The following is a 23,715-nucleotide window of genomic DNA, read 5'->3' on the forward strand; positions in this document are numbered from 1 at the left end:
CCTAGAGCATTGAAAAGGATAAAAAATTATTTAGTCAATTTTACAAATTACAAGTAACCATTGTAATTTCTTTCGCTGGGGGAGGGCCCAGAAAGACTGCAGAGAAAGAGATGTTTCTAGGTCCTTGCACAATCTGAAAAAATTTTTAATTTGCCCTCACTTTTAACTGAATAAGATAAAAATTCTTTAGTCAATTTTACAAAACCTTAAAGTGTAGCATGAGAAAGTAAAAATCACAGCTCAATATCATTATTATTTAGATACAAAAATCACACACACGCGCGTGCGCACACTAACACACAGAGAAGTCAATAAATCGAAACCATCGTAAGTAGAGTTTATCTCAGGATTGGAAGAATAGTTCAAAATAGAAAATCTAGTAACTTTATAATAATCTAGTAGGTGCTAGAAAATTATTTCACAAGGTTCAAAACACACATGATTAAGAAAAATAGAAACTAAAAAAAAGCTTCCTTATCTTGGTAACGTGTATCTATTTAAAAACCTATGGCAAAAGGCTTTCTGTTTGGGATACATTAGAATCATCTTCACTGAAGCCAGGAATGTGAAGAGGCACCGCTGTCAATGCTATTATTCAACACCATTGAAATGAAAGGTTCTTGTTAATGTGGGACTCAGTATTTTAATAATGTCAGTTCTCCTAAAATAACATATGAACTTAACACAATCCCAATAAAAGCTTAATGATATCTCCCCAACTCTTGACAAGATAATTCTAAAATTCATATAAAACAGTGAATATACAAGAAAAACTTTCTCATTTGGAACAAAAGGGACTGTCTGCCAGATACGAGAATGCATTTCAACTATATTGATAAAAATATTAGTGGCATTAATATAAGAAAACGCAAATAAATCAATATAACAGAATATATATGTACATGTATGTGTATAGGTATATGCATACACACATGAAAATTTGGCATTTAATAAAAGGAGATTTCAATTCAGGGTAAAGTTTTTAGGACAACTGATTTTCAAATATTACTGGTTTTATTATTTTAGATTAATATTTTATATTCAACAAATAACATATATATAGCATGTGCTATATTACTTTTCTGCATTTAAGAATATACTTAATACACTTAAATCTCAGTTTCCTGATCATCTCCTTAACCCTAATTAATACATGTGATAGGTTTGTATTAACATTATCATGAAGATCTTTCAGCTGCTTAATCATATTATTTGCTAGAGAATTACTTGAGAACTGTTTCTTCCTCTTCTATTTTCTTGAAGAGTTCATGTTGAGTTTGTCATTATTTCTTCCCCTAATGTTAGGTAGAATTCATTAGTGGAGCCACATGGGCCTGGAATTTTCTTTGTAGGAAGTTTTTTTAACTATAAATTTAATGTCTTTAATAAATACAAATCTCTTCCGTTATCTGTTTCTATGTAAGGGAACTTTGGCAGTGTCTTTTTTTTTTTTTTCTTTTTCTTTTATTATTATTATTATTATTAACCATTTCATCTAAGTCACTGAGTTTATCAGCATAAAGTTTATCTCCTAATAACAATTTAATATTTGTGTAATCTGTAGTGATGTGTCCCTTTTCATTTCCCAAATTGGTAAACTGTGTCTTCTATTTTTCTCTGATCAGTTTGACTAATGGTTGATCAATTTTTTTTCAAAGAACCAGCATTAGTTTCATTGGTTTTTTTGTTTGTTTCCTGCTCTTATTTTACTATTCCTTTTTCTCTACTAACTTTGAGTTTAATTTGCTTTATTTTTTCGGTTTTTGAAAATGAAAACTTAGAAAATTAATTTTGGATATTTATATTTTTCTAATACAAGCATTTTAATGCTATAAATTTCCTTTTAAGCACTGCTTTAGCTGTATCCCACAAATTTTGATATGCTGTGTTTTCTTTTTCATTCAGTTAAAATATTTTCTAATTTGACTTGTGATTTCTTCTTTGATTCGTGGGTTATTTAGAAGTATGTTGTCTTGCTTCCCAATTTCGGAAGATTTTCCAAAACTCTTTCTGCTATCATTTTTAACTTAATTTCATTCTTGTAAGAGAACACAGTTGGAAGGATTTAAATTGTTTAAACATGTTAAAATTTGTTTTATGGCCCAGACTATAATCTACTTTGATAAATCCTCCATGCACAGTTGAACATAATGTGTTCTACTGTTGTTTGGTGGAATAGTCCATAAGTGTCAATTACTTAAGGTGATTAAAGGCATTGTCCAAGGCTTCTATATTCCTACTGGTTTTTCTACCAGTTATTGAGAGAGTGATGTTGGAATCTCCAACTAAAATTATGGGCTTTTCTACTTCTTCTCTTCGTTCTATCAGTTTTGGTTTAACATTTTTTTGAAGTTCTATTATCAGAAGCAAAAACATTTAGGCTTATGTCCTCTTGATGAGCCAACTCCTTTTATCATTACAAAATATCATTTTTTTCCATAGTGATATTTCAACTGCTTTCTGAAAACATATTTCTGAAATTTTGAGATCTCTGATTTGTTTTCTCTCCTTCCTTATCATGGTAAGAATTTATTATCCTTTGTACTTCTGTGTGGCCATTTCAAATATAGAAAAGAAATGAGATTCATCATTTATCTTGACCTTGACATTGATGTGGAAAAACCTTAAGCCAAACTAACTTTTGAGAAAACAATTCCCTTAATCAGCAATGCATTTCTTTGGCTACTTTGGTTATAGGATAAAAAATTGTTTCAGACAAGCTTAAGTAAAATGATTTCATGGAAATCTGAATCATGATTGCAGAACGACTGAGTTCTGGTAGAACTGAACCCCAAGGGAGGTTCTGGATCCAGGGTAGTCCTGGAAATACTGGAAAAGTCTGAAAATTGATTTCAAATATATGTCATCCATTTTCTTTCCAGCTTATTCATTCCTTCCTCTCTTTGAACCATCTTTTTTTTCTACTGCATTGCTTCTGCTTCTTTATAACAATAGATTGCCTTTGTCAAATTACTCAACCTCTCCATGCCTTGGTCTCTGGGAGTAATAACAAGGGTTATTGTTCATAGGGTTGTTTTAAGGACCACTTAACACAGAGAATAGCACACAGTAATCATTTATTTTACCTGTTACTATCTTGTTTGAAAGAAAACTTAACGACGATGTAATATTTATGACAAGCTCTCTAAATAACTATTTTGTTGCATTAGGTGTGCAAATTTTTCTTATATAAGATTATATAATAACTTTCTTTTGGAGCTTAGTATCAGGAAAAACTTGTCTCTCTTAAAGAACTGATGTATGCCTTTTCATCAGGTAATGAGAATTCTGTAGTCCTTCACATCTTCCTTTTTGCCCAGTCTACCCAGAAGTTGAAAGAAAAACTTAATGTTCCCTCATAGTAACTATAGTAATTCCAGTGGAGAGCATATTTACATACTTTATTTATTTGCCTTCTATTTTCTAGTTATACTCTGACAGCTGTGTAATACAAAGGTTTTTTTTTGTTTGTTTTTTGTTTTTTTGGGGGGGTTTTTTTTGTTTGTTTGTTTGTTTGTTTTGAGACGGAGTCTTGCCTTGTCGCCCAGGCTGGAGAGTGCAATGGTGCAATCTTGGCTCACTGCCCAGGTTCAAGCAATTCTCCTGCCTCAGCCTCCTGAGTAGCTGGGATTACAGGTGTGTGCCACCATGCCTGGCTAATTTTTACATTTTTAGTAGAGACAGGGTTTCACCATGTTGGCCAGGCTGGTCTCGAACTCCTGACCTCAGGTGATCCGCCCACCTCGGCCTCCCAAAGTGCTGGGATTACAGAAGTGAACCACCACATCCAGCCTACAAAGTTTTAACTTTAAGTTTCTTTAATCCATTCTGGAAAGAAAGTCAACAAGCAAAAAAGGGTTATTTTATGTAAGTCAGAGGCCTAAAAGGTGAAGAAAACACAATCCCTGCTTTCAAAGACTCCAGTCTAGAGCAGAGTTCATTCCTTATGACAACCACATTAAGAAAAAATACAAAAGTTAGCTGGGTGTGGTGGTGCACGCCTGTAATTCCACCTACTCAGGAGGCTGAGGCAGGAGAATTGCTTAAACTCGGGAGGTGGAGATTGCGCCACTGCACTCCAGCCTGGGCAACAGAGCAAGACTCCATCTCAAAAAAAAAAAAAAAAAGACACTTACATTGCAGTTCAGCACATGTATAAATGTGAGTGTAATATATATTAAGCCAATATTTAAAAGCACAAATATGCAAAATGTTCCAATCAGTTTATAATTATTAACTCAATTAATTATCATAACTATTTTAGGAAACAGGCCCTATTATCATTATTTTTTTCAGATTAGGTAACTGAAGTACAGAAAGGTTAAGTAACTTCACCAAAGTCAACCATTTACTTTGTTAATGAGAGTAAATCTGGGGCTGGAGTCCAGAGAGTATGGTTTAAAAATTCATGCTCTATTCCATTATACATGGCAGCCTCCCAATATTTAGCTTTCCTCTATGCAATGCGTTCTTTTCTATCCTGCTTGTCTATACTCTCTTTCCATTTTTTAAATCCTAGCCATGACCCCCCAAACTGATGAGTCAAAATCACTACCCACTAATGAGTCACAATCTATATACTATATGTACTATAATACATACATACAACATACATACATAGTATGTATATACATAGTATATACATACATACATACATAGTATGTATATACATAGTATATACATGCATAGTATAGAACATACTATAGTATGTTAAATATTAATAAAGGGGAAATAAAACACTTGTACATGACTGTCGATGGCCATCAAGATAGTTCAAACAGGAGCTCTGCACTCTACCAAGTGTTTCAAAGGAGGCCTCACAAAGCAGGAAACTGTTAAGTTGAAGCTGGAAGATAAATAAAAGCTTGCCCAGTACACAAGGCATGAGAGAAAGCAGAGGGTTTTCCAGGCAGAATACATATGCAAGGCTATGAAAGGGTAAAAGATCATGGGTTCTCATTCCTGTGAGGTGAGCTAAGCACTGTATGAGTAGAGTACCACGGATGCACATATGAGCAGAGCAGCAATGGCCCAGCTCTCTTGAAGCTTGTAGTCTGGTATAGGAAACAATTATACTGTATTGCAATGGCAACACAGTGCTATAAGTGTACTGGAGATTACAAGATAGTAGCAAGTTTATCTAATACAGTCGAGCCATTTAGGAATGAGTAAGAATCATGAGACAGTAAGGAGAAAAATCGTTCTAGGCCAAGAGAATGGAAATACACTAAGAATGAGAGATGAGAGAAAACACAGTTTAATGAAGACCTGAGTATTTTCAGAGGCAGAATGGTATAATGCTCCAAAACTGAGTGTTAGACCGAGACTGCCTAGATTCAAAGTCATCTCTTCTACTTATTATGTGTGTGTCCTTGGGAAAGTTACTTAGTATCTCTGTGCATCAATTTTTAGCTGTAAATTGAACTAACAAATAATTTTTGTGAATTAAATGAATGAATACATATGAGGCACTTAAAATAATACCTGAAACATAGAAAGTGCTCTACAAATATTAGTCATTACTATTATTTTTGCAAGAAGATGAATTTCAAAGCAGGAATGGAAGGCATTAAACTGGAAACAGTATGCACAGGCTGGGATGAGGCTGGCCTTAATTAAAAAGTATTTCTTGAGTGCCTACTATGTGGATACTGTTATAGGTGCTGGAGACTCAGCAGTGAACAAGACATCCCTCTAGTTGCTCAGGTCACTTCAGAAGGAGTCATTTTTTATCTATTCCTTTACTAAGTTCCCATGTTTACTCCATTGGTAAGCTCTGATCTCCCTGTCACTTAAATATATTCTAAATTAGACCACTTCTCATCATTTCTACTACATCTGCCCTGGTCAAGCCACCAACACCTTTTGCTTGGGGTGTTCCCCAGTCAAATATCTACAGAGCACAACAGCCTTGAGTGATCCTTTTAAAATAAAGTGACATCATATCATTTCCCTGCATAAAATGAGCCAAAGGTTTCCTAGCATACTTAGAAGAAAATTTAGGCTTTTTGGAAATTATTCTGACCAAATAACTTCTATCCCTTAGGAACAATGTGAAGCGAATTTTTAAAAAATCCAAAAAGCACAAAAGAGATTTGGAAAGATTCTTATTGCTCATCTAAGAGTTTTGGAAGATACTATAGTAATTAATTAATAAGTAAATTAATAAAAAATTTGTATTAATTTAATGACAGAGGCAATCAACATTGGTAAATTTTCCAACAACACAAATCTCTCAATATATAAACCTAGACTAAAACAAAAACTAATAAAGCAAAACATATAATTAAAACTTTTCTAAAACATATTATTCATTTCCCTGCCATATGAAACAGAGTAAGGTCAACAAAATAATGCTTTGTTATGAATTCTGTTATTTAATTTCAACACAATGTAAATACACTGAAAAGAGTGGCTGCAGCGCCCAGTCATGCCTTGCCCTTGTCCCCAGACAGTCTGTCCTTTTCACAGTGGCCAATTATTTTATCTTCCCCATGTCAGCTAGTATTTCAGTATTTTAGCTTCTTCCTTACAAATTTAATTTAGCTAAAGTAGGAAAAACAGGATGCTTCCATGAAAAGCAATATAGGCAAGCTAGTTAAATAAGAAAACCTAATTTTATATACATGTCTAAGTCGACAGACTTGGCCTAAGGATGCCTCCACAGCCCTCCTGACAGTAAAATATGTAGGCTATTTTTCTGGAGCTTTTCTTTGTTGTGTCAAGGTTTGCATGCATATACCGATGTTGGTTAATGTAAATCTGACATCTGAATTAGTGATGTGTTCCTGATATTCTTCTTATGAAGGAACTGTCAAGTTTTGCCTGCACTGTGTGGATTGTGGGGAAGAAGAGGAAGAAGCTCCTCTATCTGGGTTTTCTAGCTATACAGTATCTGTGATGTGCAATACAGCAAAGTGCAATAGAATAAGGTATGCCTGTATTTAATATGACTTAACATGCTTACACTTTGGCTTAAAGAGAAGTACTTAAAATATATTGAAAGATTTTTATATAGTGGTATGTAGAAAATTGGGATTAACAGTTAAAGCACAGAGCTTGAAGATGCTAATACACACACACATATATACACACAAACATGCACACATACTATATATATATATATATTTATAAAGACACACTACATATATTTGTATGTGTGTGTGCATATATATATATATATATATATATATGCACACACATATACATCTTGATAAGTTGCCTTCCTAGATCAAAGAAAGGGTGATCATATTTTAAATGGTCTCAGAGAATCACTGAAATACAAACATGAAGTTTTAAAAGCTTCCAAATAATAAAAACTATCAAGGAAAAGTATCTCCTACAAACTTATATTCTCTTTTTTATTTCTTATAACTAGACATTTAAATGCTTTTATTTTAAAAGAGAATTAAAACATAAAAATAAAAGAGAATGATAATGCTGTTCCCTTCTAATCTGGAGGTGGGCATCACCTGATTATGCTTCCCAGAAAAGTCCCTGGTCTGGTAGTATCTGTGGAAACCCTGGCGAAGCAAAAAAGTTCTTGTGAATCCATAACCTGGTTTTGCTTTAAACAGTGAGATGGTGATGCTGGTTATTACAACATCTCCAATTTCCAGCATAGAAAACAGAACAGGATACGGGTATAGGCCAGCAAGATGATTTTTCCATAGCTGCAGTAACCTCAGTAATTTTAAGGATTGTTTTTTAGCCATAATGGAGACTTGAAAAGGGTCTAAATAGTTTTTAATCTTCCCTGTTTTCTTAATACAGAAAGAAGACACTATCAAAGACAAAACTCAACATAATAAAACCATCTTGCCCCATACATTGAGAGTGATGTGGCTGGATCATTGTTTATCCCACTGACTGACAGTTCTGGCTGATTCATCCTCTGTGGTACCTGTGTGCTTGTCTCCTTTTATCTTTTTTTATTTATCACTTTGTTCTATGACACTGAAAAAGGAATTTCCCAAATGGTTTTTAAATAGAGAAGTGCATTTTGCACTGTGGTTTATGGGCTATTGTAGGAAGAACCACATCCTTCAGCTATATTCTGTGTATTTCTAAAACTGCGAGTTTATCTGTACATTTCTGAAAAGTTTTTATTACAACTTGAAATTTTCTTAAAAAACTGGCTGGGCATGATGGCTCACAGCTGTAATGCCAGCACTTTGGGAAGCTGAGGTGAGAGGACTGCATGAAGCCAGGAGTTCAAGTTCAATCTGGGCAACATAGTGAGACCCTGTCACTACAAAAAAAAAAAAAGTCCCCTCATTGATTAGTATTATAAGTTTGAAATATATGTTATTTAAAACTCTGCCTTTAGAACATGATGAAAATAATACTTAGTACAAAGCAAAAGATATAACTATACATATTTAAAGAGAAATGATAAATTAATATCACTACATAAATCAACACATTAAGTGAATGCAAAATATTTAGGTTATTTATACTATTAATAAATTCTTAAAAGCCAAAGAAAAATGAGCAATGGTAATTAATAATAGCTGAATTGAGTGTCATCTACACGTGTTTCATATAGAGAATCTCATTTAATTCTTGTAAGAATTTCTTGTTATTATGCTCTCCAAATAGTTGTGGAAAGCAAAGATGGGAGAAAGCAGGTAACCTCCTTAAGACAATACAGGTATTACATAACAAAGCCAAGTTTTCAACCACAGAAAGAATCAGCTCCTATAATAGCCAGAGCTGCTAGTCATGATTTCCATGCTTTCCTCTTAGAGATATCTTTCTTTAATGTCTATTAGAGCTGGTAAGCTTAAACACCATATGTGAAAATAGTATTTTAAAGCAAACTGCTAAAGGACACAAAGATATAAATGCCTAAGAAATTGGCATTTCTATGTTCTGTTGACATTTGAAATATTTTCTTTTATCTCTATATTTGGTTTTGGTGAAAATTTGAGACCATTTTTTTTGTACCTAGTGAACATTGTTGTTTTATTCTGTCTTGTTTTGTTTTTAAAAAAGCTCCTTCCAACTACATTTTTTAAATTCCCCAATTTTAAACTTTATTGATGTCAGTCTTTTCCCCTTTCTTCTTTCTGCTTTTTCTTCTTCCCTTCCTTCTCTTTCTTTTCCTTCTTCCTTTTCTTTTAAATCATGGCAAAGCGATCTTTTCATTCCTAGTTTCACATCCTAGAGACCTGATCTAGAAGACAATGCCAGAATTTTTTCAAAAAGAAGTGGCAACTCCTTCTCTCTTCCCATCTGCATTCTCTGTAATCGCTTATTTAAAAAAAATATTCATGAGAAAGGAAGAAATTTTCTCTTCATTTTAGAACACCAAAATCTTCTTTTCCTAGCAGAAAACAGGGGTTCTTCCTTCTCCTGCCCACCTATCTCTGTCTCATCTGGAGATTAGTCATGTAAACATCTGCTTGGCAACTGGCTTCTTCAGGAAGTTAATTTGCAAACCTCGATAGAGAATTTATTACTTTACCAAAGAGCAAATTTTTTAAGAGAAACCAAAATGATTTCACAAACATTTTCAAAAGTAAACAAAAATGAATGAAGCAGAGGAAGAGTACACTTGAAAGGATCTAACTTCCAATAAAGAATTATGAAATATTGTATCTTAAATCAATGGCTTCATCTTGCTCCATATGTTTGAGTGCCAGGGCATTGTGCAAATACAGAAGCTAGATTTGCATATAAAAAGTATATTTGTAGTTCATAAAAGCATCTTTGGACAAAAATTTTGAGATTCAAGATAAAAATCTAATCTACAAAAAACAAAATGTGGACTGGCAAAACACTTATTTACTTTGAGTAAGTATAATACAATTCAAAATGAGGCAGGAGAAAAAGGCTTTAAAAGATATGAAAGTAGGCCGGGCGCGGTGGTTAACGCCTGTAGTCCCAGCACTTTGGGAGGCTGAGGCGGGTAGATCACGAGGTCAGGAGACGGAGACCATCCTAGCCAACATGGTGAAACCCTGTCTCTACTAAAAATACAAAAACAATTAGCCGGGCGTGGCGGCGGACGCCTGTAGTCCCAGCTACTCGGGAGGCTGAGGCAGGAGAATGGCGTGAACCCGGGAAGCGGAGCTTGCAGTGAGCCGAGATCACGCCACTGCACTCGAGTCTGGGTGACAGACCGAGACTTCGTCTCAAAAAAAAAAAAAAAGATATGAAAGTAAATTGTTCTTTGTTTCTTTACAGCCCAAACTCACTGAATATAGTAACGAACAGTCCTAACTGCCACTGAGCTTGCGACAAAGTGATGCTCAATAAACACCCACTGATGATGCTAAAAATAAGATGTTCGGAAAGAAAGTAATATCTTAGAGATGCACACAGTTTTGAACCAAAAATATTCTTCTGCATAATAGAACTTGATATCTGAAGCAGAAAATAATATTGAGATTAACATACTCTGTCCCCAGATGATTTTGTTTCCTCAGATACATAGCTAAAGCTGTAAAGTGTCCTCTAGAAATGTTTATTTGAATCTATAAATGACTCTTTTATTACTTAGCTACTCAAAGTAATTATGATATGATAATAAGTGATATTTTAAGTTCTTTTTGAAAACAATAATGCATTTTGATAATATTATACAGAATTAAAAATCCGAAGTACAGAAGTACAGAAACTCTTCTGACATGACTGTCTGTACTTGTTAAAGATCAGTTAGATAGTAGCAGTGAACCGTTTGAAGTTCACTGCTAAGTCAAATTTGACTTTGAAGTTTAAAGTCAAATCATCGTTATCAAATATGGAATGTGAATACAATGGATTTGATTTTTTTAAATGCACCTATAAGGCACAACAATAATCTAGTCACTTAGAAAGTAACGAAGCATACTGAAATTTCTTCTGTGAAGGTAGATGATACAAAACCCAGAAGCCTTTTGCCTTTGAATGATTCTACCATTCCCAAGTAAAATAAACCCCCATCACTTGGGTTTGGCCATTCCAGTGACAACTACATGTTAGCTTATCCTGCTTGCTTACTCATTTACATTGTATTATGAGGTCAAGAAATGGTTCACTGCGGAGGTCACATTCAAGTTGACACCTGCATAAGAAGAAGTGTCAGCAATAAGGCCACATCGGGAGTAGAGAGTGATGGGGAGAAAGAGAGAGAAGGTCAGAGAGGTCAGTAAAGTCCAGACCATGCACAGCTTCAGGGCAGGTGAAGAATGGGAAGCTATTGGCAGACTTTAAGCAGGGGAATGTCATGATCTAATGTTTTCAAAAGACCACTCTAGCAGAAGGAGTGTGATGGAGTGAGAGTGGGTGTGGGAAGAGCAGTTATATGACCATTTAAGCGATCTTAGCTGGCATGATGGCAGCTCTGCAATGAAGACCAGGAGATGAACACAGGACATATTTTGGAGTTGTAGCTGATCGGGCATACTGATGGATTAGAGGCGGGTAGCAGTAAGCAAGGTAAGACTCCAGGCTGCCTTGATGTTATTTGCTGAATTGAGGAAAGGCTGTGGGACAAATATTGGGGATAGGAGAGGAGTAGGGGTGAAGCAAGAGCCCAGTTTTGGGTTATATTAACCTTGGGATGTCTGTGATATATCCAAGTAGACACATCAAGGAGGCAGTTGGATCTAAAAACTTTCAGCTTGATGGAGAGGTCAGTGCTGGATTTATAAATTGAGTAGACATTGGGTTATTGCTAATGTTTAAAGCTATAAGACTGGGTCCAGGTTGAGAGTGTGGCTGAAGTGCACCTAGGACCCAGCCTTTGGGCACCTCACCACTGAGAGTTTGGAAAGAGAAAGCCAGCCTGCAAAGAAGACTGAAGTGCTCCAGTGTGGAGGAAAACCATAGAATATGGCATCCCAAAAGTCACAAGCACACAATGTTCAAGAAGATGAGAGCATTCAACTCGGTCAAATGCTGTGAAAACATCAAGGAAGCTGGCAACAAAAACATAAGTATTAGATGTGATAAAAATAGGGGTCATGGGTGACCCTAAAGAGACATTTCAGTAAGTATGGGGGCTGGAAACCTATTTAGAGTCAACTGAGGCAAAACTGAAACGTGAAAATATTAAGACAGCACTTTGCTTGCTGTCTTGGGTAGAGCAAAATGGGGTAGAACCTGGAAGGGGATAAGATGTCAAGAAAAATGTTTGAGTAGAAATGAATACCAGTGAGATCGATCCAATGAAAAAGGAGAAATTGATGGTGTAGGAGAAAAACAAATTTAACTGCAGGAGGAAGTCTTGGGAGCAGGTAAGGGGATAAGATGCAGAGCACAAGCAGAGGGACCATGCTTAGATGACAGTAGGAACTCTCCACCCATCGCATTAGGAAGAAAGTCACAGCGTGTGAGTTTACACATAGGTAGGTTGGCATATTTTGGGGTACATGATAAGAGGTTATTTTGAAACTAGACACAGAGCATATGTGTAATATGGGATATCAAAGCCAGTGTACATCAAATGTATTAATGAGTATACACAAATACATCGATCACCATCTTAAAGACACGAATAAGGCAGCAGAGAGAGGGATTTGAGGATATATCTTAGACATTGTTTTTGCCCGATTTGATTCTTCCATTTCTACCCATTACATTTTCATATACTGAAGATCTATGACTTACCAGTTAGATAATTTTATAATGCAACCAGACAGGGAGCCAAACTCAAAATCTATTTTCCTTGAGAAGTTCTATCCTATCGGCTTAGTCTTCTCTGATTGTTTCTTGACCTCTAGGCTGCAGCTCACAGTACAGTCGGCACTCGATCATTTCATATTTGTCTCCTGCTCATAGGTCTTATTGTCTCAAATAGATGTTAAGGCTCCAGGATGGGGCCAAGTATTTTACAGTAAAATATCATTGTCTCTCCCACTGTGAAAAACCTAGTATTAGATATAAAGTGAGTACTTAATAAATGTTTGTTGATCAATTTATCTTTTTAGAGCTGAATGGCTATAAAGAGTTTGATGCAGTAATTCCCTGGCTAACAGACTATGCATAATTCTTCATGGCACCTGCTGGGCATTGCTGGGAGATGCTGAAATCATTCATCAATTTTCTCCTTTTTATGCTATTCAATTAGTCTGTCTAGGGCAAGGTCTAGAATGTATATCAATCAAAAGCATAATAATGACCTGTGTACAAGCTATCTCCATACTAATGATTTGCATCCACTATCTTACAGAAAGAGCTTTGGTCTAAGAAAGCACTGAAGTGAAGGAAACTTTAAGGAGAATATTGTAGTAAGGCCTGAGAATTACCCAGTGTTACTGTTGTCAATACTGTAATGATGAATTTGAAATCAATTTGGCAGTATCTTTAGTGGAAAAATAATATTAAGAGAATACTCATCACCATAGTCTATTTTGCATTGTCTTAGATAAAATTTTTCTTCAGCCTGCACTGAAAACTTAAATGTCAGTAGACTTTTAGTACATGGACTTCTGGTTTGTTGAAATTATGTGTAGAATGTTTAGTTTTTAATTTAATTCCAATTCTTAAGCCAATTAAAACTATTTGGATATAATATTTAAATCCGAATCCAAATATGGCATACATATATTTTTCTTTTAAGAAGTAGTTGTACTATCATACAATATTGGCCTTAAATTTTATCTAACAGGTTATCACGGAAAGTTAAAGAATTAATCATCAGAATAGCATTTAACCAAAAATCCCACATACCATATACATGGTAGTCTATAGAGCTCTGCAGAAGTGAGCGATTACAGCTACTGTAAAATTTTGTCATTCTATAAAGTAGTTATTGACAAAATAAATGACTGTGTTTTTCCATGTTATATGCAAATTGACAAAGATAATATCTGATAAAATGGAAAACACCAAGAGACTTAGAACTTTAGAATATATCAAAGCTACACCAAAATATCATTAGCAACACTCTTTCAGTAGAATCCCACAGCATTAGACAAATTAATAGAGAGAATCTTTTAAAAACATTTGTTGCATAAAATATTTTAATTGAAACAATTAATGAATTCCATAGGATACGTGTAAATTTACAAGATTTCCATTTTTCAATACTTACATGAAAAGATCTGATAACAGAGCCACTAAGTATAGGTAAGAAATATTAAACCTGTTTAGCTATTATTCTAAGTTTCTATTCATTTCTCACTAACCTACATTGATTTTTGTACTGCTTTTATTCATCCCATAAATTAGATTCTAACTGGTGATAAAATGTCAAAGTTTGTATCGTTCATCTAAAAAATAAATCTAGACAATTTAGAATTATTTAAAAATTAACCAATAAACTATGATCCATTGGTTCTTTTTGTGAGTGCTTGGGTCGAAAAGGAGACATATTAGTACACTAGTAAGGTGTTTCTTTTTCTTTAATCACCAGGAGAAAAGATATATAAATCTTTTTCTTAAAGCTTTTTTCTTTCCCACGGAGACAACACACCTTAAAACGAAGGTTAACAAGCAATTAATAGCACAGACTTAACTAAATATTGCAAATGTGATAGTATATCTTGGTAAATATGGGAATTTTGAGAGCCATAAAATTAAAGACTTTGATATGTGTGAGATCAATAGACATGACTTATCACTATTTAATATGAGCTTTAATTTTTAAATGCCATGTTCCAATGAAAAAGTATATTACACAGGAAAATTGAAATTTCAATAAAGAATCAAGACAAAAGAAACAAACTTTATATTAAAGTACCTTTAAAGGTTGTACTTACGCAGCAACTTCCTCTTTTGATAATCCTTTGAAATTCACTTCTAGATAATGATCTATGTCATCTTTTTCTTTGATCAATTGAGACCTAAATGAAATAGAAAGAAATAATAAAGCACCCCCTTATCAAGTTGAAAAGCTACCCAACATATAAAACACCACCAGGAGAATAGAAATATTCAGGGTATAACACCATATGTAATAAATGGAATAGCTATAGAGTTAGGTCGTTGGTTGATCATTTCAAAATTTTATCTTTCCTGAATGGAAAATGATAAGGAAGAATATTAAACCCAGTGTGTAAACAAATAAAACACCTTGAAATAATTCACTTTCTACTTAAGAGTCTTCTCCTCAAAGCTTACAAGACCTTCTCTTTTGCTCACATATTTTCGTGGTGTAACTTTCCAACTGCTGAAGTTATATATTGTTTGGCACAGAATCCTGAGCCAAGAACACCTGTTTGATTCAAATGTGTAACATGAATTTGTTCCAAACATTACTCAATTTTGTCCTGAAATGCTCTTTGAATAGTTTTTTTAATCACACATAAAATTCAAATTATTAAAGGTTCAAGGTGCAAAATAATTTTAAGAAGCCCTTATTGAAAATGTATTATACTCGTAGTGCATTCATTCTTCACACCCTTTTGCACCTTTAAAAATAAGCATGCTGTCAACCTCTCATAACTATGATGATATGGAATGAAACAAATATCAGTGTTTTATTCAGAAGCTATTAAAGAATGTTGATACAAACCTTGCCTTTTGTGGGTGTGATAAAAATATTTTTCTTTTCTTTTTGTAATGAATATTACAAAAAATATTCATTTCTTTGTAAAATGAATACAAGAAAACATTTTCTTTAAAACTCATCCTATCCTAAGGATGTGAGATTTGGCTATGCTTTTGCTCACCTTGAAAACAAAATACAAATTAAATCCTTTAAAAAGACAGAAAGAATAAGCTTTTTCAGACTTCATAAATATTTTACATTATTCAAAAGTAAAACAAAAAATATGTATGTATATATATTATAGTATACACACATGAATTATGCATTCATTGAAAGATTTCTCTGCTATAGAAAAAGAAAATTTTGATTTACTATTTTAAAATAATTTTTATGTTAGTTTAGCCGAATGTATTTATTTTGTTCCAGGGGCTTTGGTCTTTCCTAGAAATACTAAAAATGAGGCATGAGAACAAAGAAGCCTCCTAATACTTTGATCATTATGCCTTGCAGGAATGGAAAGGTAGGCATATAAAGAAAATAAACCTACTTATGCAAACTATTTATATTGGTAAATAATATGTATATTACTAAAAGTCAATAGAATTACAAATGGCAATTTCAAAATAGCACAATCAGTTAATATTCATAATTATGACAAAATGTATCAATTTCTCTGTCCTGCATTTCCTCAGTGACAATTTGAGTAGCTCAGCAGCCATTCATGGGCAGCAGCAGTTTGATGATGCATTTTCAGGCCCCAGCATCATTTCAGGAGCTGATTCTTGCCTGCCAATCTACCCTACAAGTAAGGCTCTACCCTCCTTCTTCCAAAACAGAAGTCAGCCCTTGGGACCCTGTAGATTAAAAGCATTACACCTTTCAGTCTGGGCATGGTGGCTCATCCCTACAAACCCAGCATTTGGGGAGGCCAAGGCAGGTGAACCACTTGAGGTCAGGAGTTCAAGACCAGCCTGGCCAACATGGCAAAACCTGTCTCTACTAAAAATACAAAAGCTTAGCTGGGCATAGTGCTGCAAGCCTGTGGTCCCAGCTACTCAGGAGGCTGAGGCACGATAATTGCTTGAACCCAAGAGGCAGAGATTGCAGTAAGCTGAGATCACACCACTGCACTCCAGCCTAGGTGACAGAGTAAGACTCTGCCTTAAAAAGAAAAAAGCTTTACACCTTTTGTTCCCAAAGCTTCTGCTTTCTGTTCTCCATACACATTTAAAACAGGAAACTTATCTCCAAAACTCTACAGGAACCATGATATAATTGCAATAGGAAATAAAATGATGAAATAAGCACTAGATTAATAAATAAATAAATATATTTGCAGTATTTGAATGTGGTTCATAAATCCTTTAGAAACAGCAGATTTCAATATTTTCAATATAGCAAGGTATTTTTCTCTTCTCTTGAAATGATTTTATTTTCTGAGATACATTATTGACATTTCTTACTACAGAGAATTCATTCTGTAGGAAAATAAGTAAAAACCAGGGGCATGTACCTTGGAATTTTTCTGGAGGAGCAAGGCAGCTTCTGTCTGGCTAAGGCTGTAAGCTTCGGGCATGTCATGGGCAGTGGGGGCAGGGTGGTCATTTCGGACTACAAAAAGAAATAAGTAGAAATTGTATTTTAAAGAATAAATCTTTCAAAAGATCCTTTAAGACATTATTAGAGATTTACAGTCTGTCATCTTAGTTGAGAATGCCTATGTGTAGTGCTACAGCTGTGTTATTCAGGAATGATGCTCAGTGAGTGGATTCTGCAGGTTGCTTCTCTCATTATTTTCTTCCATTGTCTGCTTTTTGGCCAATTTATTATTTGTCTGTATCTTCAGCACAAAGTAGATAAGAAGAAAATTTGGTAAATGCATTGATGGTTCAGTTGGCATCTTTGGTAAGAGTTTTGTAGGGGACATGATTGCAATTAAAGAATAAAGATTTTTAGGATAGCTATGGATTTCCAATGTTTATGTGTTGCTTTCCTGTTACAATCAATAATTGAAAATTGCTCATACTTGCTGTTTTCTAAAAGTCTTATCGCTCACAAATAAAGGCTTTCCCTTAGATGTGATAGATGATAAGAACAATTCTCAACAAGGAGACAGCTGCCCTGAGAAAGCACACAGCCATAACAATATAATGAATCACTTCAAAATGTACTGTTTTTTAAAAGTTGTTTAAAACAACTTTATCTCACACTTTACATGGGTCAGGAATAAGGACAGGGTATGATAGCCATGGATTTTTTCTCCTCCATGATGATGGGAGCCTCTGCTGAGAAAACTCAGAAGCTGTAGTAACCCAATGATAAGGGACAGGAATCACCTTGAAGTGTCTTCACTCACTTTTCTAGTGGTTGATGCTAACTGTTAGCTGGGACTCAACTGGGGCTATCTGCCAGAACTCATACATGTGGTCTCCTCATGTGGCATGGGCTTCCTCACATCATGGCAACCTAAGACTTCTTATGTAGCAGCTCCAGGCTCCAAAGGCAAGTATTTTAGAGAAAAGCCAGGCAGAAGATTTACCCCCTTTTAGGGTCTACCCTTGGAAGTCACATAGCATCCACTTCTACTGTAATAACATGTTCACCCAGATTCAAGGCAAATGAATACAGAACCACCTATTGATAGGAGAGTGTCAAAGTTTCATTGTAAGAAAAGAATATAGCATGGGAGATATTGTTGCAGCCCTTTTTGGAAAATGCAGTGTGCCACAGTGGTGAGCAATTAGGAAGGCAAGTCTATAAAATCAAATTATCCAAATCTTACTCCAAAGAGGAAGAAGTGTGGACATGATGTCTGTGAACTTAGAAAAATTGTTACATGGTGCAAGGGCTCTCAGATGCAAAAGAACCCATGCTTCTGTTAAATAGAGAGGCATCCAAAAGGCCAGGGGCTCCTGATCCCACCTCCTCTATGTCCACCAGGTTTGACCTGCACTCTTAGCTTCACCAAGCAACTGAAAGGCTTGTTTTAGGTTTTAAATGGCTTATCTTCAGCATTACTACCTGTGTGACCCAGGGAAAATCACAATAAAATCTGGGCCTTGAATATATTCAGCAGATATTTAATGAGCTCCTATCTGGTGCCAGGTACTGTTCTAGGTGCCAAAGATACAGCAGTGAAGAAAAAGACAAAACTCTCTGATTTCACAGACTTTGCAGTATGGGGGTAAATATGGAGAAAGACAATACACAAATAAGAAAAATATATAGAACCTCAGATGTTGACAAGATTCTCTGCTGGAAAACAAAGCAGAGAACTAGAAACTACCCAAATGCTAACCAATGGCAAAGGGATGAATAAAAGCAGAAGGAGACAAGCTCAAAGACGTTACAGAGAATTTTGTTGGGTGTCCCAATAGTGTAATGTCTTGAGGGTTACTGTAAAAACTGGCTTTTATTCTCATTGAGGTAAGAATCCACTGGAGGATACAGAGCATAGAATTGACACGATCTGACTTTCATCCTGAAGGGATCACTCTGAGTTTTTCTTTCAGGTTAGACTGTAGTGGGGGAAAGGGTAGACAGCAGAGAGGCCAGCCCAAAGCCTCCTGTGAAATACAGGGGAGAGAGAGTGGTGGCTTAGGTAGAAGTAGAGAAGGAGAGATGTAGTCAAACCTGAAATAGAACCACCTGTGGATAGCTGAGACACAATATTCCTCTAGTGCTACAAAGCCATGGTGGAGGTGGGGGTGCAGAAGCACTAAGACGAGAGAAAATCTTCTGAAATTCAGTGTAGAAATAGACAGCTTTGTGTTACTGAAAAAGATTATTACCCTGGCCTAAAAATAATTTTTTACATAATTAAAGAGAATTCTAATGGAGATCAGTGGTTTATTTTAAATATAATAGAATCCTAGTACTACCAGTTTATCAAGGTGTGATATGACCTATGAAACAAAATGCCCACTTATTTTTATGCAGTTGTAGCTTTAAAGTGCACAATCTAAACAGCAAATGTTAGTCCTCTCCTACAGACTAAACATTAGAAACATACTATATTAACTTTCATAACTTCATAACGTAATGACAACTTTTTTAATTTAAAAAATCTATTTTTCTGATTAGATGTTATATTAAACAGTTGAGTTACTGGAATAACAAGAACTTACTAAATGGCAGTATCATACAAAGCATATGGTAAGAAGTTATGACCCATGTGAGGTTTGAAGGGACACCAAAGCTCACCAAACAGGCCTCCCAAGAGCTTACTTCAGAGGAGCTGTGAAGACTTTTCCACAGAGTCCCAGAGTCTTCCAATGTTATAGTGAACATCGGAATCATCTAAGTTCTTAACCCACACCAGTGTGGCCCTAGTAAATTTCAAAAGGGAGAGAGGAAAACAACTAAGTTTGCCTCATTTGGGGCATTCCATCCTCTATAAATTTTAGACTCTTTTCTAAAAGCCCCACTTTACTTGCCAAAGCATTATGCAGTGGGCACTGGGGCCAGGGTAATCTCTTCATAATTGCAGGGGTCTTTGAAGAGTTCACCAAGGAGCTTCAAAATGAGGAACAGTGCTTGCAATTTCCTTGAATACTAAGAACATCCAGCTATTTGTAGACAGATAAAAGAGAGCAGCCCCTAGAGGTGCTGATCCAGCCAAGATAGCTCATCCAGTTGCATATAACTCCCCACCAAAGTTGGCATACCAGCATGTTATATAAAATTTATCCTTTTTGATGTTTACTTGAGTTCGATGATTTTTGTTAGAAAATGTAAGTGTGGAATAGAAACCAGATGCAAATGACATACATGGAGAGGGATATGTCTTCTTTGTCATACAGATCAACTGTGCTTTTTTTTTTTTTTCAAATTCTAAGTCAACGTTTCCTACCATTAAAGTTTCAGCTGCCAGTTCCTTCATTTTGCTCTCCTCTGATCTGAGAACATTAACAGCAGGAGCACCTTTACTCTTAAATTTAGTTTAATGTAAGTACTGCAAGCCCTGCTGGCAAGCCTCAAGGCACAAACTCTGAATGGGGGGTGGTCAGAGCTGAATGATAAAGTGGAAAAAAAGTTATCAGAGCTGAATGATAAAGTGGAAAAAAAAAAGCATGTTGGAAAAAATATCCCTCAATCAATCTATGTTGGAAAGTTTAAGCTTAGAGTCAGGGTGGAAGTTGAACAGGCTTTCTCTTTGTTTCTGAACCCCACATCCTACCTTACCTATGCCTATTGGGAAAGGGAATTTTGTTTCTCAGAATCAATACGTGGCCACATAAGGTATTTTGTTTTACACAACAGATAATGTGTGATCTGAATTTTATGACACAGTTAATATTTTGAATGCACCAAATATTTAAAGGGGTCCTGTAACAAATTACTTTCTTATCTAAGTAATTGCCATCTTTTATGCCTTATAAGTTCAAGCAGGGTTTGCAGTACTTACATTAAATTAAATACCTGTAAAGAAAGCCTTTTGGTATTTGTTAATATGAGTTGCATCATTTTCCCGGTGTTGGTCAGACAGCATTCTCAGTTCCCATGTGAGCTCCAATCTAGACTCAACAATGAAGAATGGGACTAGTGCTATGAGGTGACTGACCCAGGCCTGTAGCATAAATGGAGCATATCACCATTAGTTATGGCACCTCCTTAGGGTTCTCCTAGATCAACATCTCAGGAGAAAACACACAAGATGGGTGTGGCTGCATGAAGGGAAATTGCTCAGGTTCAGGTGAGTAAGTAAGAAAGTAGAAGAATGAAAGATACCTCTTTGGCTGCCACCAAAATGAGCTTAGCCCCAGGAGCTCAGGCTGAATCAGCCTGTTAGGAGGACCCAGAGGCACCTCCCCCAGTGCCAGCAAGTGGGCAGTGCTACAGTGTGGCACCATCGGGTGCTGAGACAAAGATCAAAAGGCCGCCTGAAGCCATTCCACTGTTAGTATTCAGAAGAGATTTGGTGCGCTCTTTGATCTGTTGGTTGGCTCTTGTATCACAGTTATAATCTCTAAGTTTGGCCCCCACATGCAAAGACAAATGAGAATGGAGAAATACAGGATGAAAGGTTTGAGAGTGCTAGGTCAGGCTGAATGTGTCCCATGGTGTGAGTTTAAATTTTTGGCCCCCAAGTAAAATTCTTCAAAGAGTAACCCTCCTGCCCTCTATCCCCAGAGATGTCTTTATCAGGAAACACAAAGGAGGGAGACCTACTACTGTGTAAACAGAGGCTACTTGGAGAATGACTATGTCTGAGGCTGACCAGTGTCTCCAGGGTTCAGTCACTTTGGAGTAAAAACTGAGATTAGAGAAATAAAGCCAGTAAACCACAGTAAGCAAGTTTATTATACATCATCACGACTTCAAAACAAGTATGATTTCACTAAAAATCATTCATAAGAATTAAAACTTTTCATATTATCACAAGCTCTTTTACTATGAAAGTTTAACGAAAACTACAGAAGAAATATCACTAATTATGCTCCCTAAGTAAAAAAAAAAAAACATAATTAAATTTATAAAGAGTCACTAATAATGTTTATTCTCGGTATCATAATTTTTGGACACTTCTGGCACTCTCTCGTGGGTAGATAGGTTGTTAGGTAAAACAAATAGAAAACACATTTCCTACCAACTGACATTGACAGCTAAATCACAAAATCAAGCAGGAAATGAGTTTGAAGGCAAACCATATTTCACTCGACTTACATTTGCAGATTACTGCTGATGGTCTCTCCAGGCTTATAGACTTCAGCCTGAAAAGCAGGAAGCAAAGAATAATAGCAAAGAAGAAAAGAAGTTTAAAATCAGTCAGTAGTGTAACTCCTCTCCCCGCCCCAAGTCATGGAATAAGATTCACTCTTACAACAAATACCTCCTACCATCTAAGTTTAGATGAACTTTTCAAGAAAATCCCCAAGTATAGATCCTATGAGAGAAACTAATCACTAAATCAGTGAAATGCCAAAACATCTGAAATACATATATGTATTGATGTATTTAAATACAAATGTGACATTAGGGATAACCATTTGTTTGTTCTCTCAAATTTACGAGATACAGTTATCTTTGCCAAAAACGGAGAGCATCTCAGTTCCCTTTCTGTTCCCACCTAGTTCTCAACAGGACTAAAGGACTTATCCTATGCCTAGTTTTTCACTCCCCTCAGAGGGTCAGGTGAACTGGAGAGCAAGAGGAACTGGCGCCTTTCCCTACTTCTCTTTCAATTCGTTTATTGAGGTAAGTGGCGAGGGCCTGGACTCAGGAAGCTTGAGAAAGACTGATGGAGGAAGGGCTGTAGGGGTCAGGGAAGGGGCTGCCTGAAAAACAGCCCGCCTCTCCAAGGAGCTGAAGAAGTCCTGTCCCAACCTCGTCCCTGCCGTCACGAACCTCGGTGCACTGACCCAGGGAAACAACTCCAGTTTTCCGTTTCGCCGAAGTCTGTCCCCCACTGGCGGCAGGTGCTGGGCGTTGGCGCTGCCCACTCCTCTCTCAGTGATTCCGAGGCCTGGCTCCGCCCGCGCGGAGAGAGGGGACGCCAAGAGCGTCTCCAGGGAAACAGAAAGGCGAGGCAGGACGGCCGGGGGTGGAGTTAGGCTAAACCGGGCCTCGGCATTGGGGCAGCTCCCAGACTCTTCGGGCTTGGGGGCGGAGTCTGGAGAGGGGTGGAGCTTACCGACGGCCGGGCGGGGTCCCCAGACAGCGGAGGCTTTTCAGGCAGGGCTGCTTTCAGAAGTTAGCTCGCTTTTAGGCATTTTCACATAACCCAAGGGGCTCGAATTTGCCACTTTCATTTCTTTCGTGGCCTTGCATTCTCAATGTTTTTTCTTCATTTCCCTTTCGTCCACAGGATTGACGGGAAAACGCTGAGCCAGGCATTCATGATCCCCGTGACCTGAAGCCAATTTATCCATCTAGCTAAGTCATTCATTCTCCTCTTCCTCAGCCTCTCTTGCAGTCAGAACCCACCACAAATGCCTTTTCCTGTCCTGTCCCCACAGACAATTCAATTTTGAATTATGGTTCGCTAAATACTCAAGGTCTCTTTCAGAGAATCTCCCTGCATCTGTCCTTATGTGTTTTGCATTTTTACCTGAAACTCAGGGTTTTATATTTACACTAAATAAATATCATCGTATTAATCTTGGCCCATCATTCCATCTCTTCTCTCAGACATGAGTGCAAGGAAGTGAGCCTCCTTGCTCATTGCCTCATATATATATATATATATGGGGCAAGAGAGTGAGGCTTGCCACTTGTTTCTTCTAAAATACAGAAGTGCTGGAAAGTTAGGCTATTGTTCCTTGTCTACTGTCACACATTGTAGGAGAACGAGC

The 23,715-nt window shown here is 36.3% G+C and overlaps 1 protein-coding gene across 7 annotated transcripts in view; it reads right to left on the reverse strand.

Moving 5' to 3' along the window:
• TTC29 (tetratricopeptide repeat domain 29) overlaps positions 1-23,715 on the reverse strand; it is a 290,487-nt gene that overhangs the window by 234,054 nt on the left and 32,718 nt on the right. For 4 of the 7 annotated variants that reach the window (XM_054486394.2, XM_054486390.2, XM_054486393.2 and 1 more), the window contains exons 2-3: positions 16,935-17,032; positions 14,691-14,774 (exon numbers count right to left, since the gene is read on the reverse strand). In XM_054486394.2, coding sequence (XP_054342369.1) covers positions 14,691-14,774; positions 16,935-17,032 — 182 coding nt within the window. Of the gene's footprint in view, positions 1-14,690; positions 14,775-16,934; positions 17,033-22,087; positions 22,135-22,768; positions 22,910-23,715 lie in introns of those variants that run through there. The other 3 variants (XM_054486391.2, XM_054486392.2, XM_054486389.2) reach the window with 3 other exon arrangements.

This window comes from Pongo pygmaeus, chromosome 3 (genome assembly GCF_028885625.2).
Source record: "Pongo pygmaeus isolate AG05252 chromosome 3, NHGRI_mPonPyg2-v2.0_pri, whole genome shotgun sequence".
Classification (NCBI taxonomy): Eukaryota; Metazoa; Chordata; class Mammalia; order Primates; family Hominidae; genus Pongo; species Pongo pygmaeus.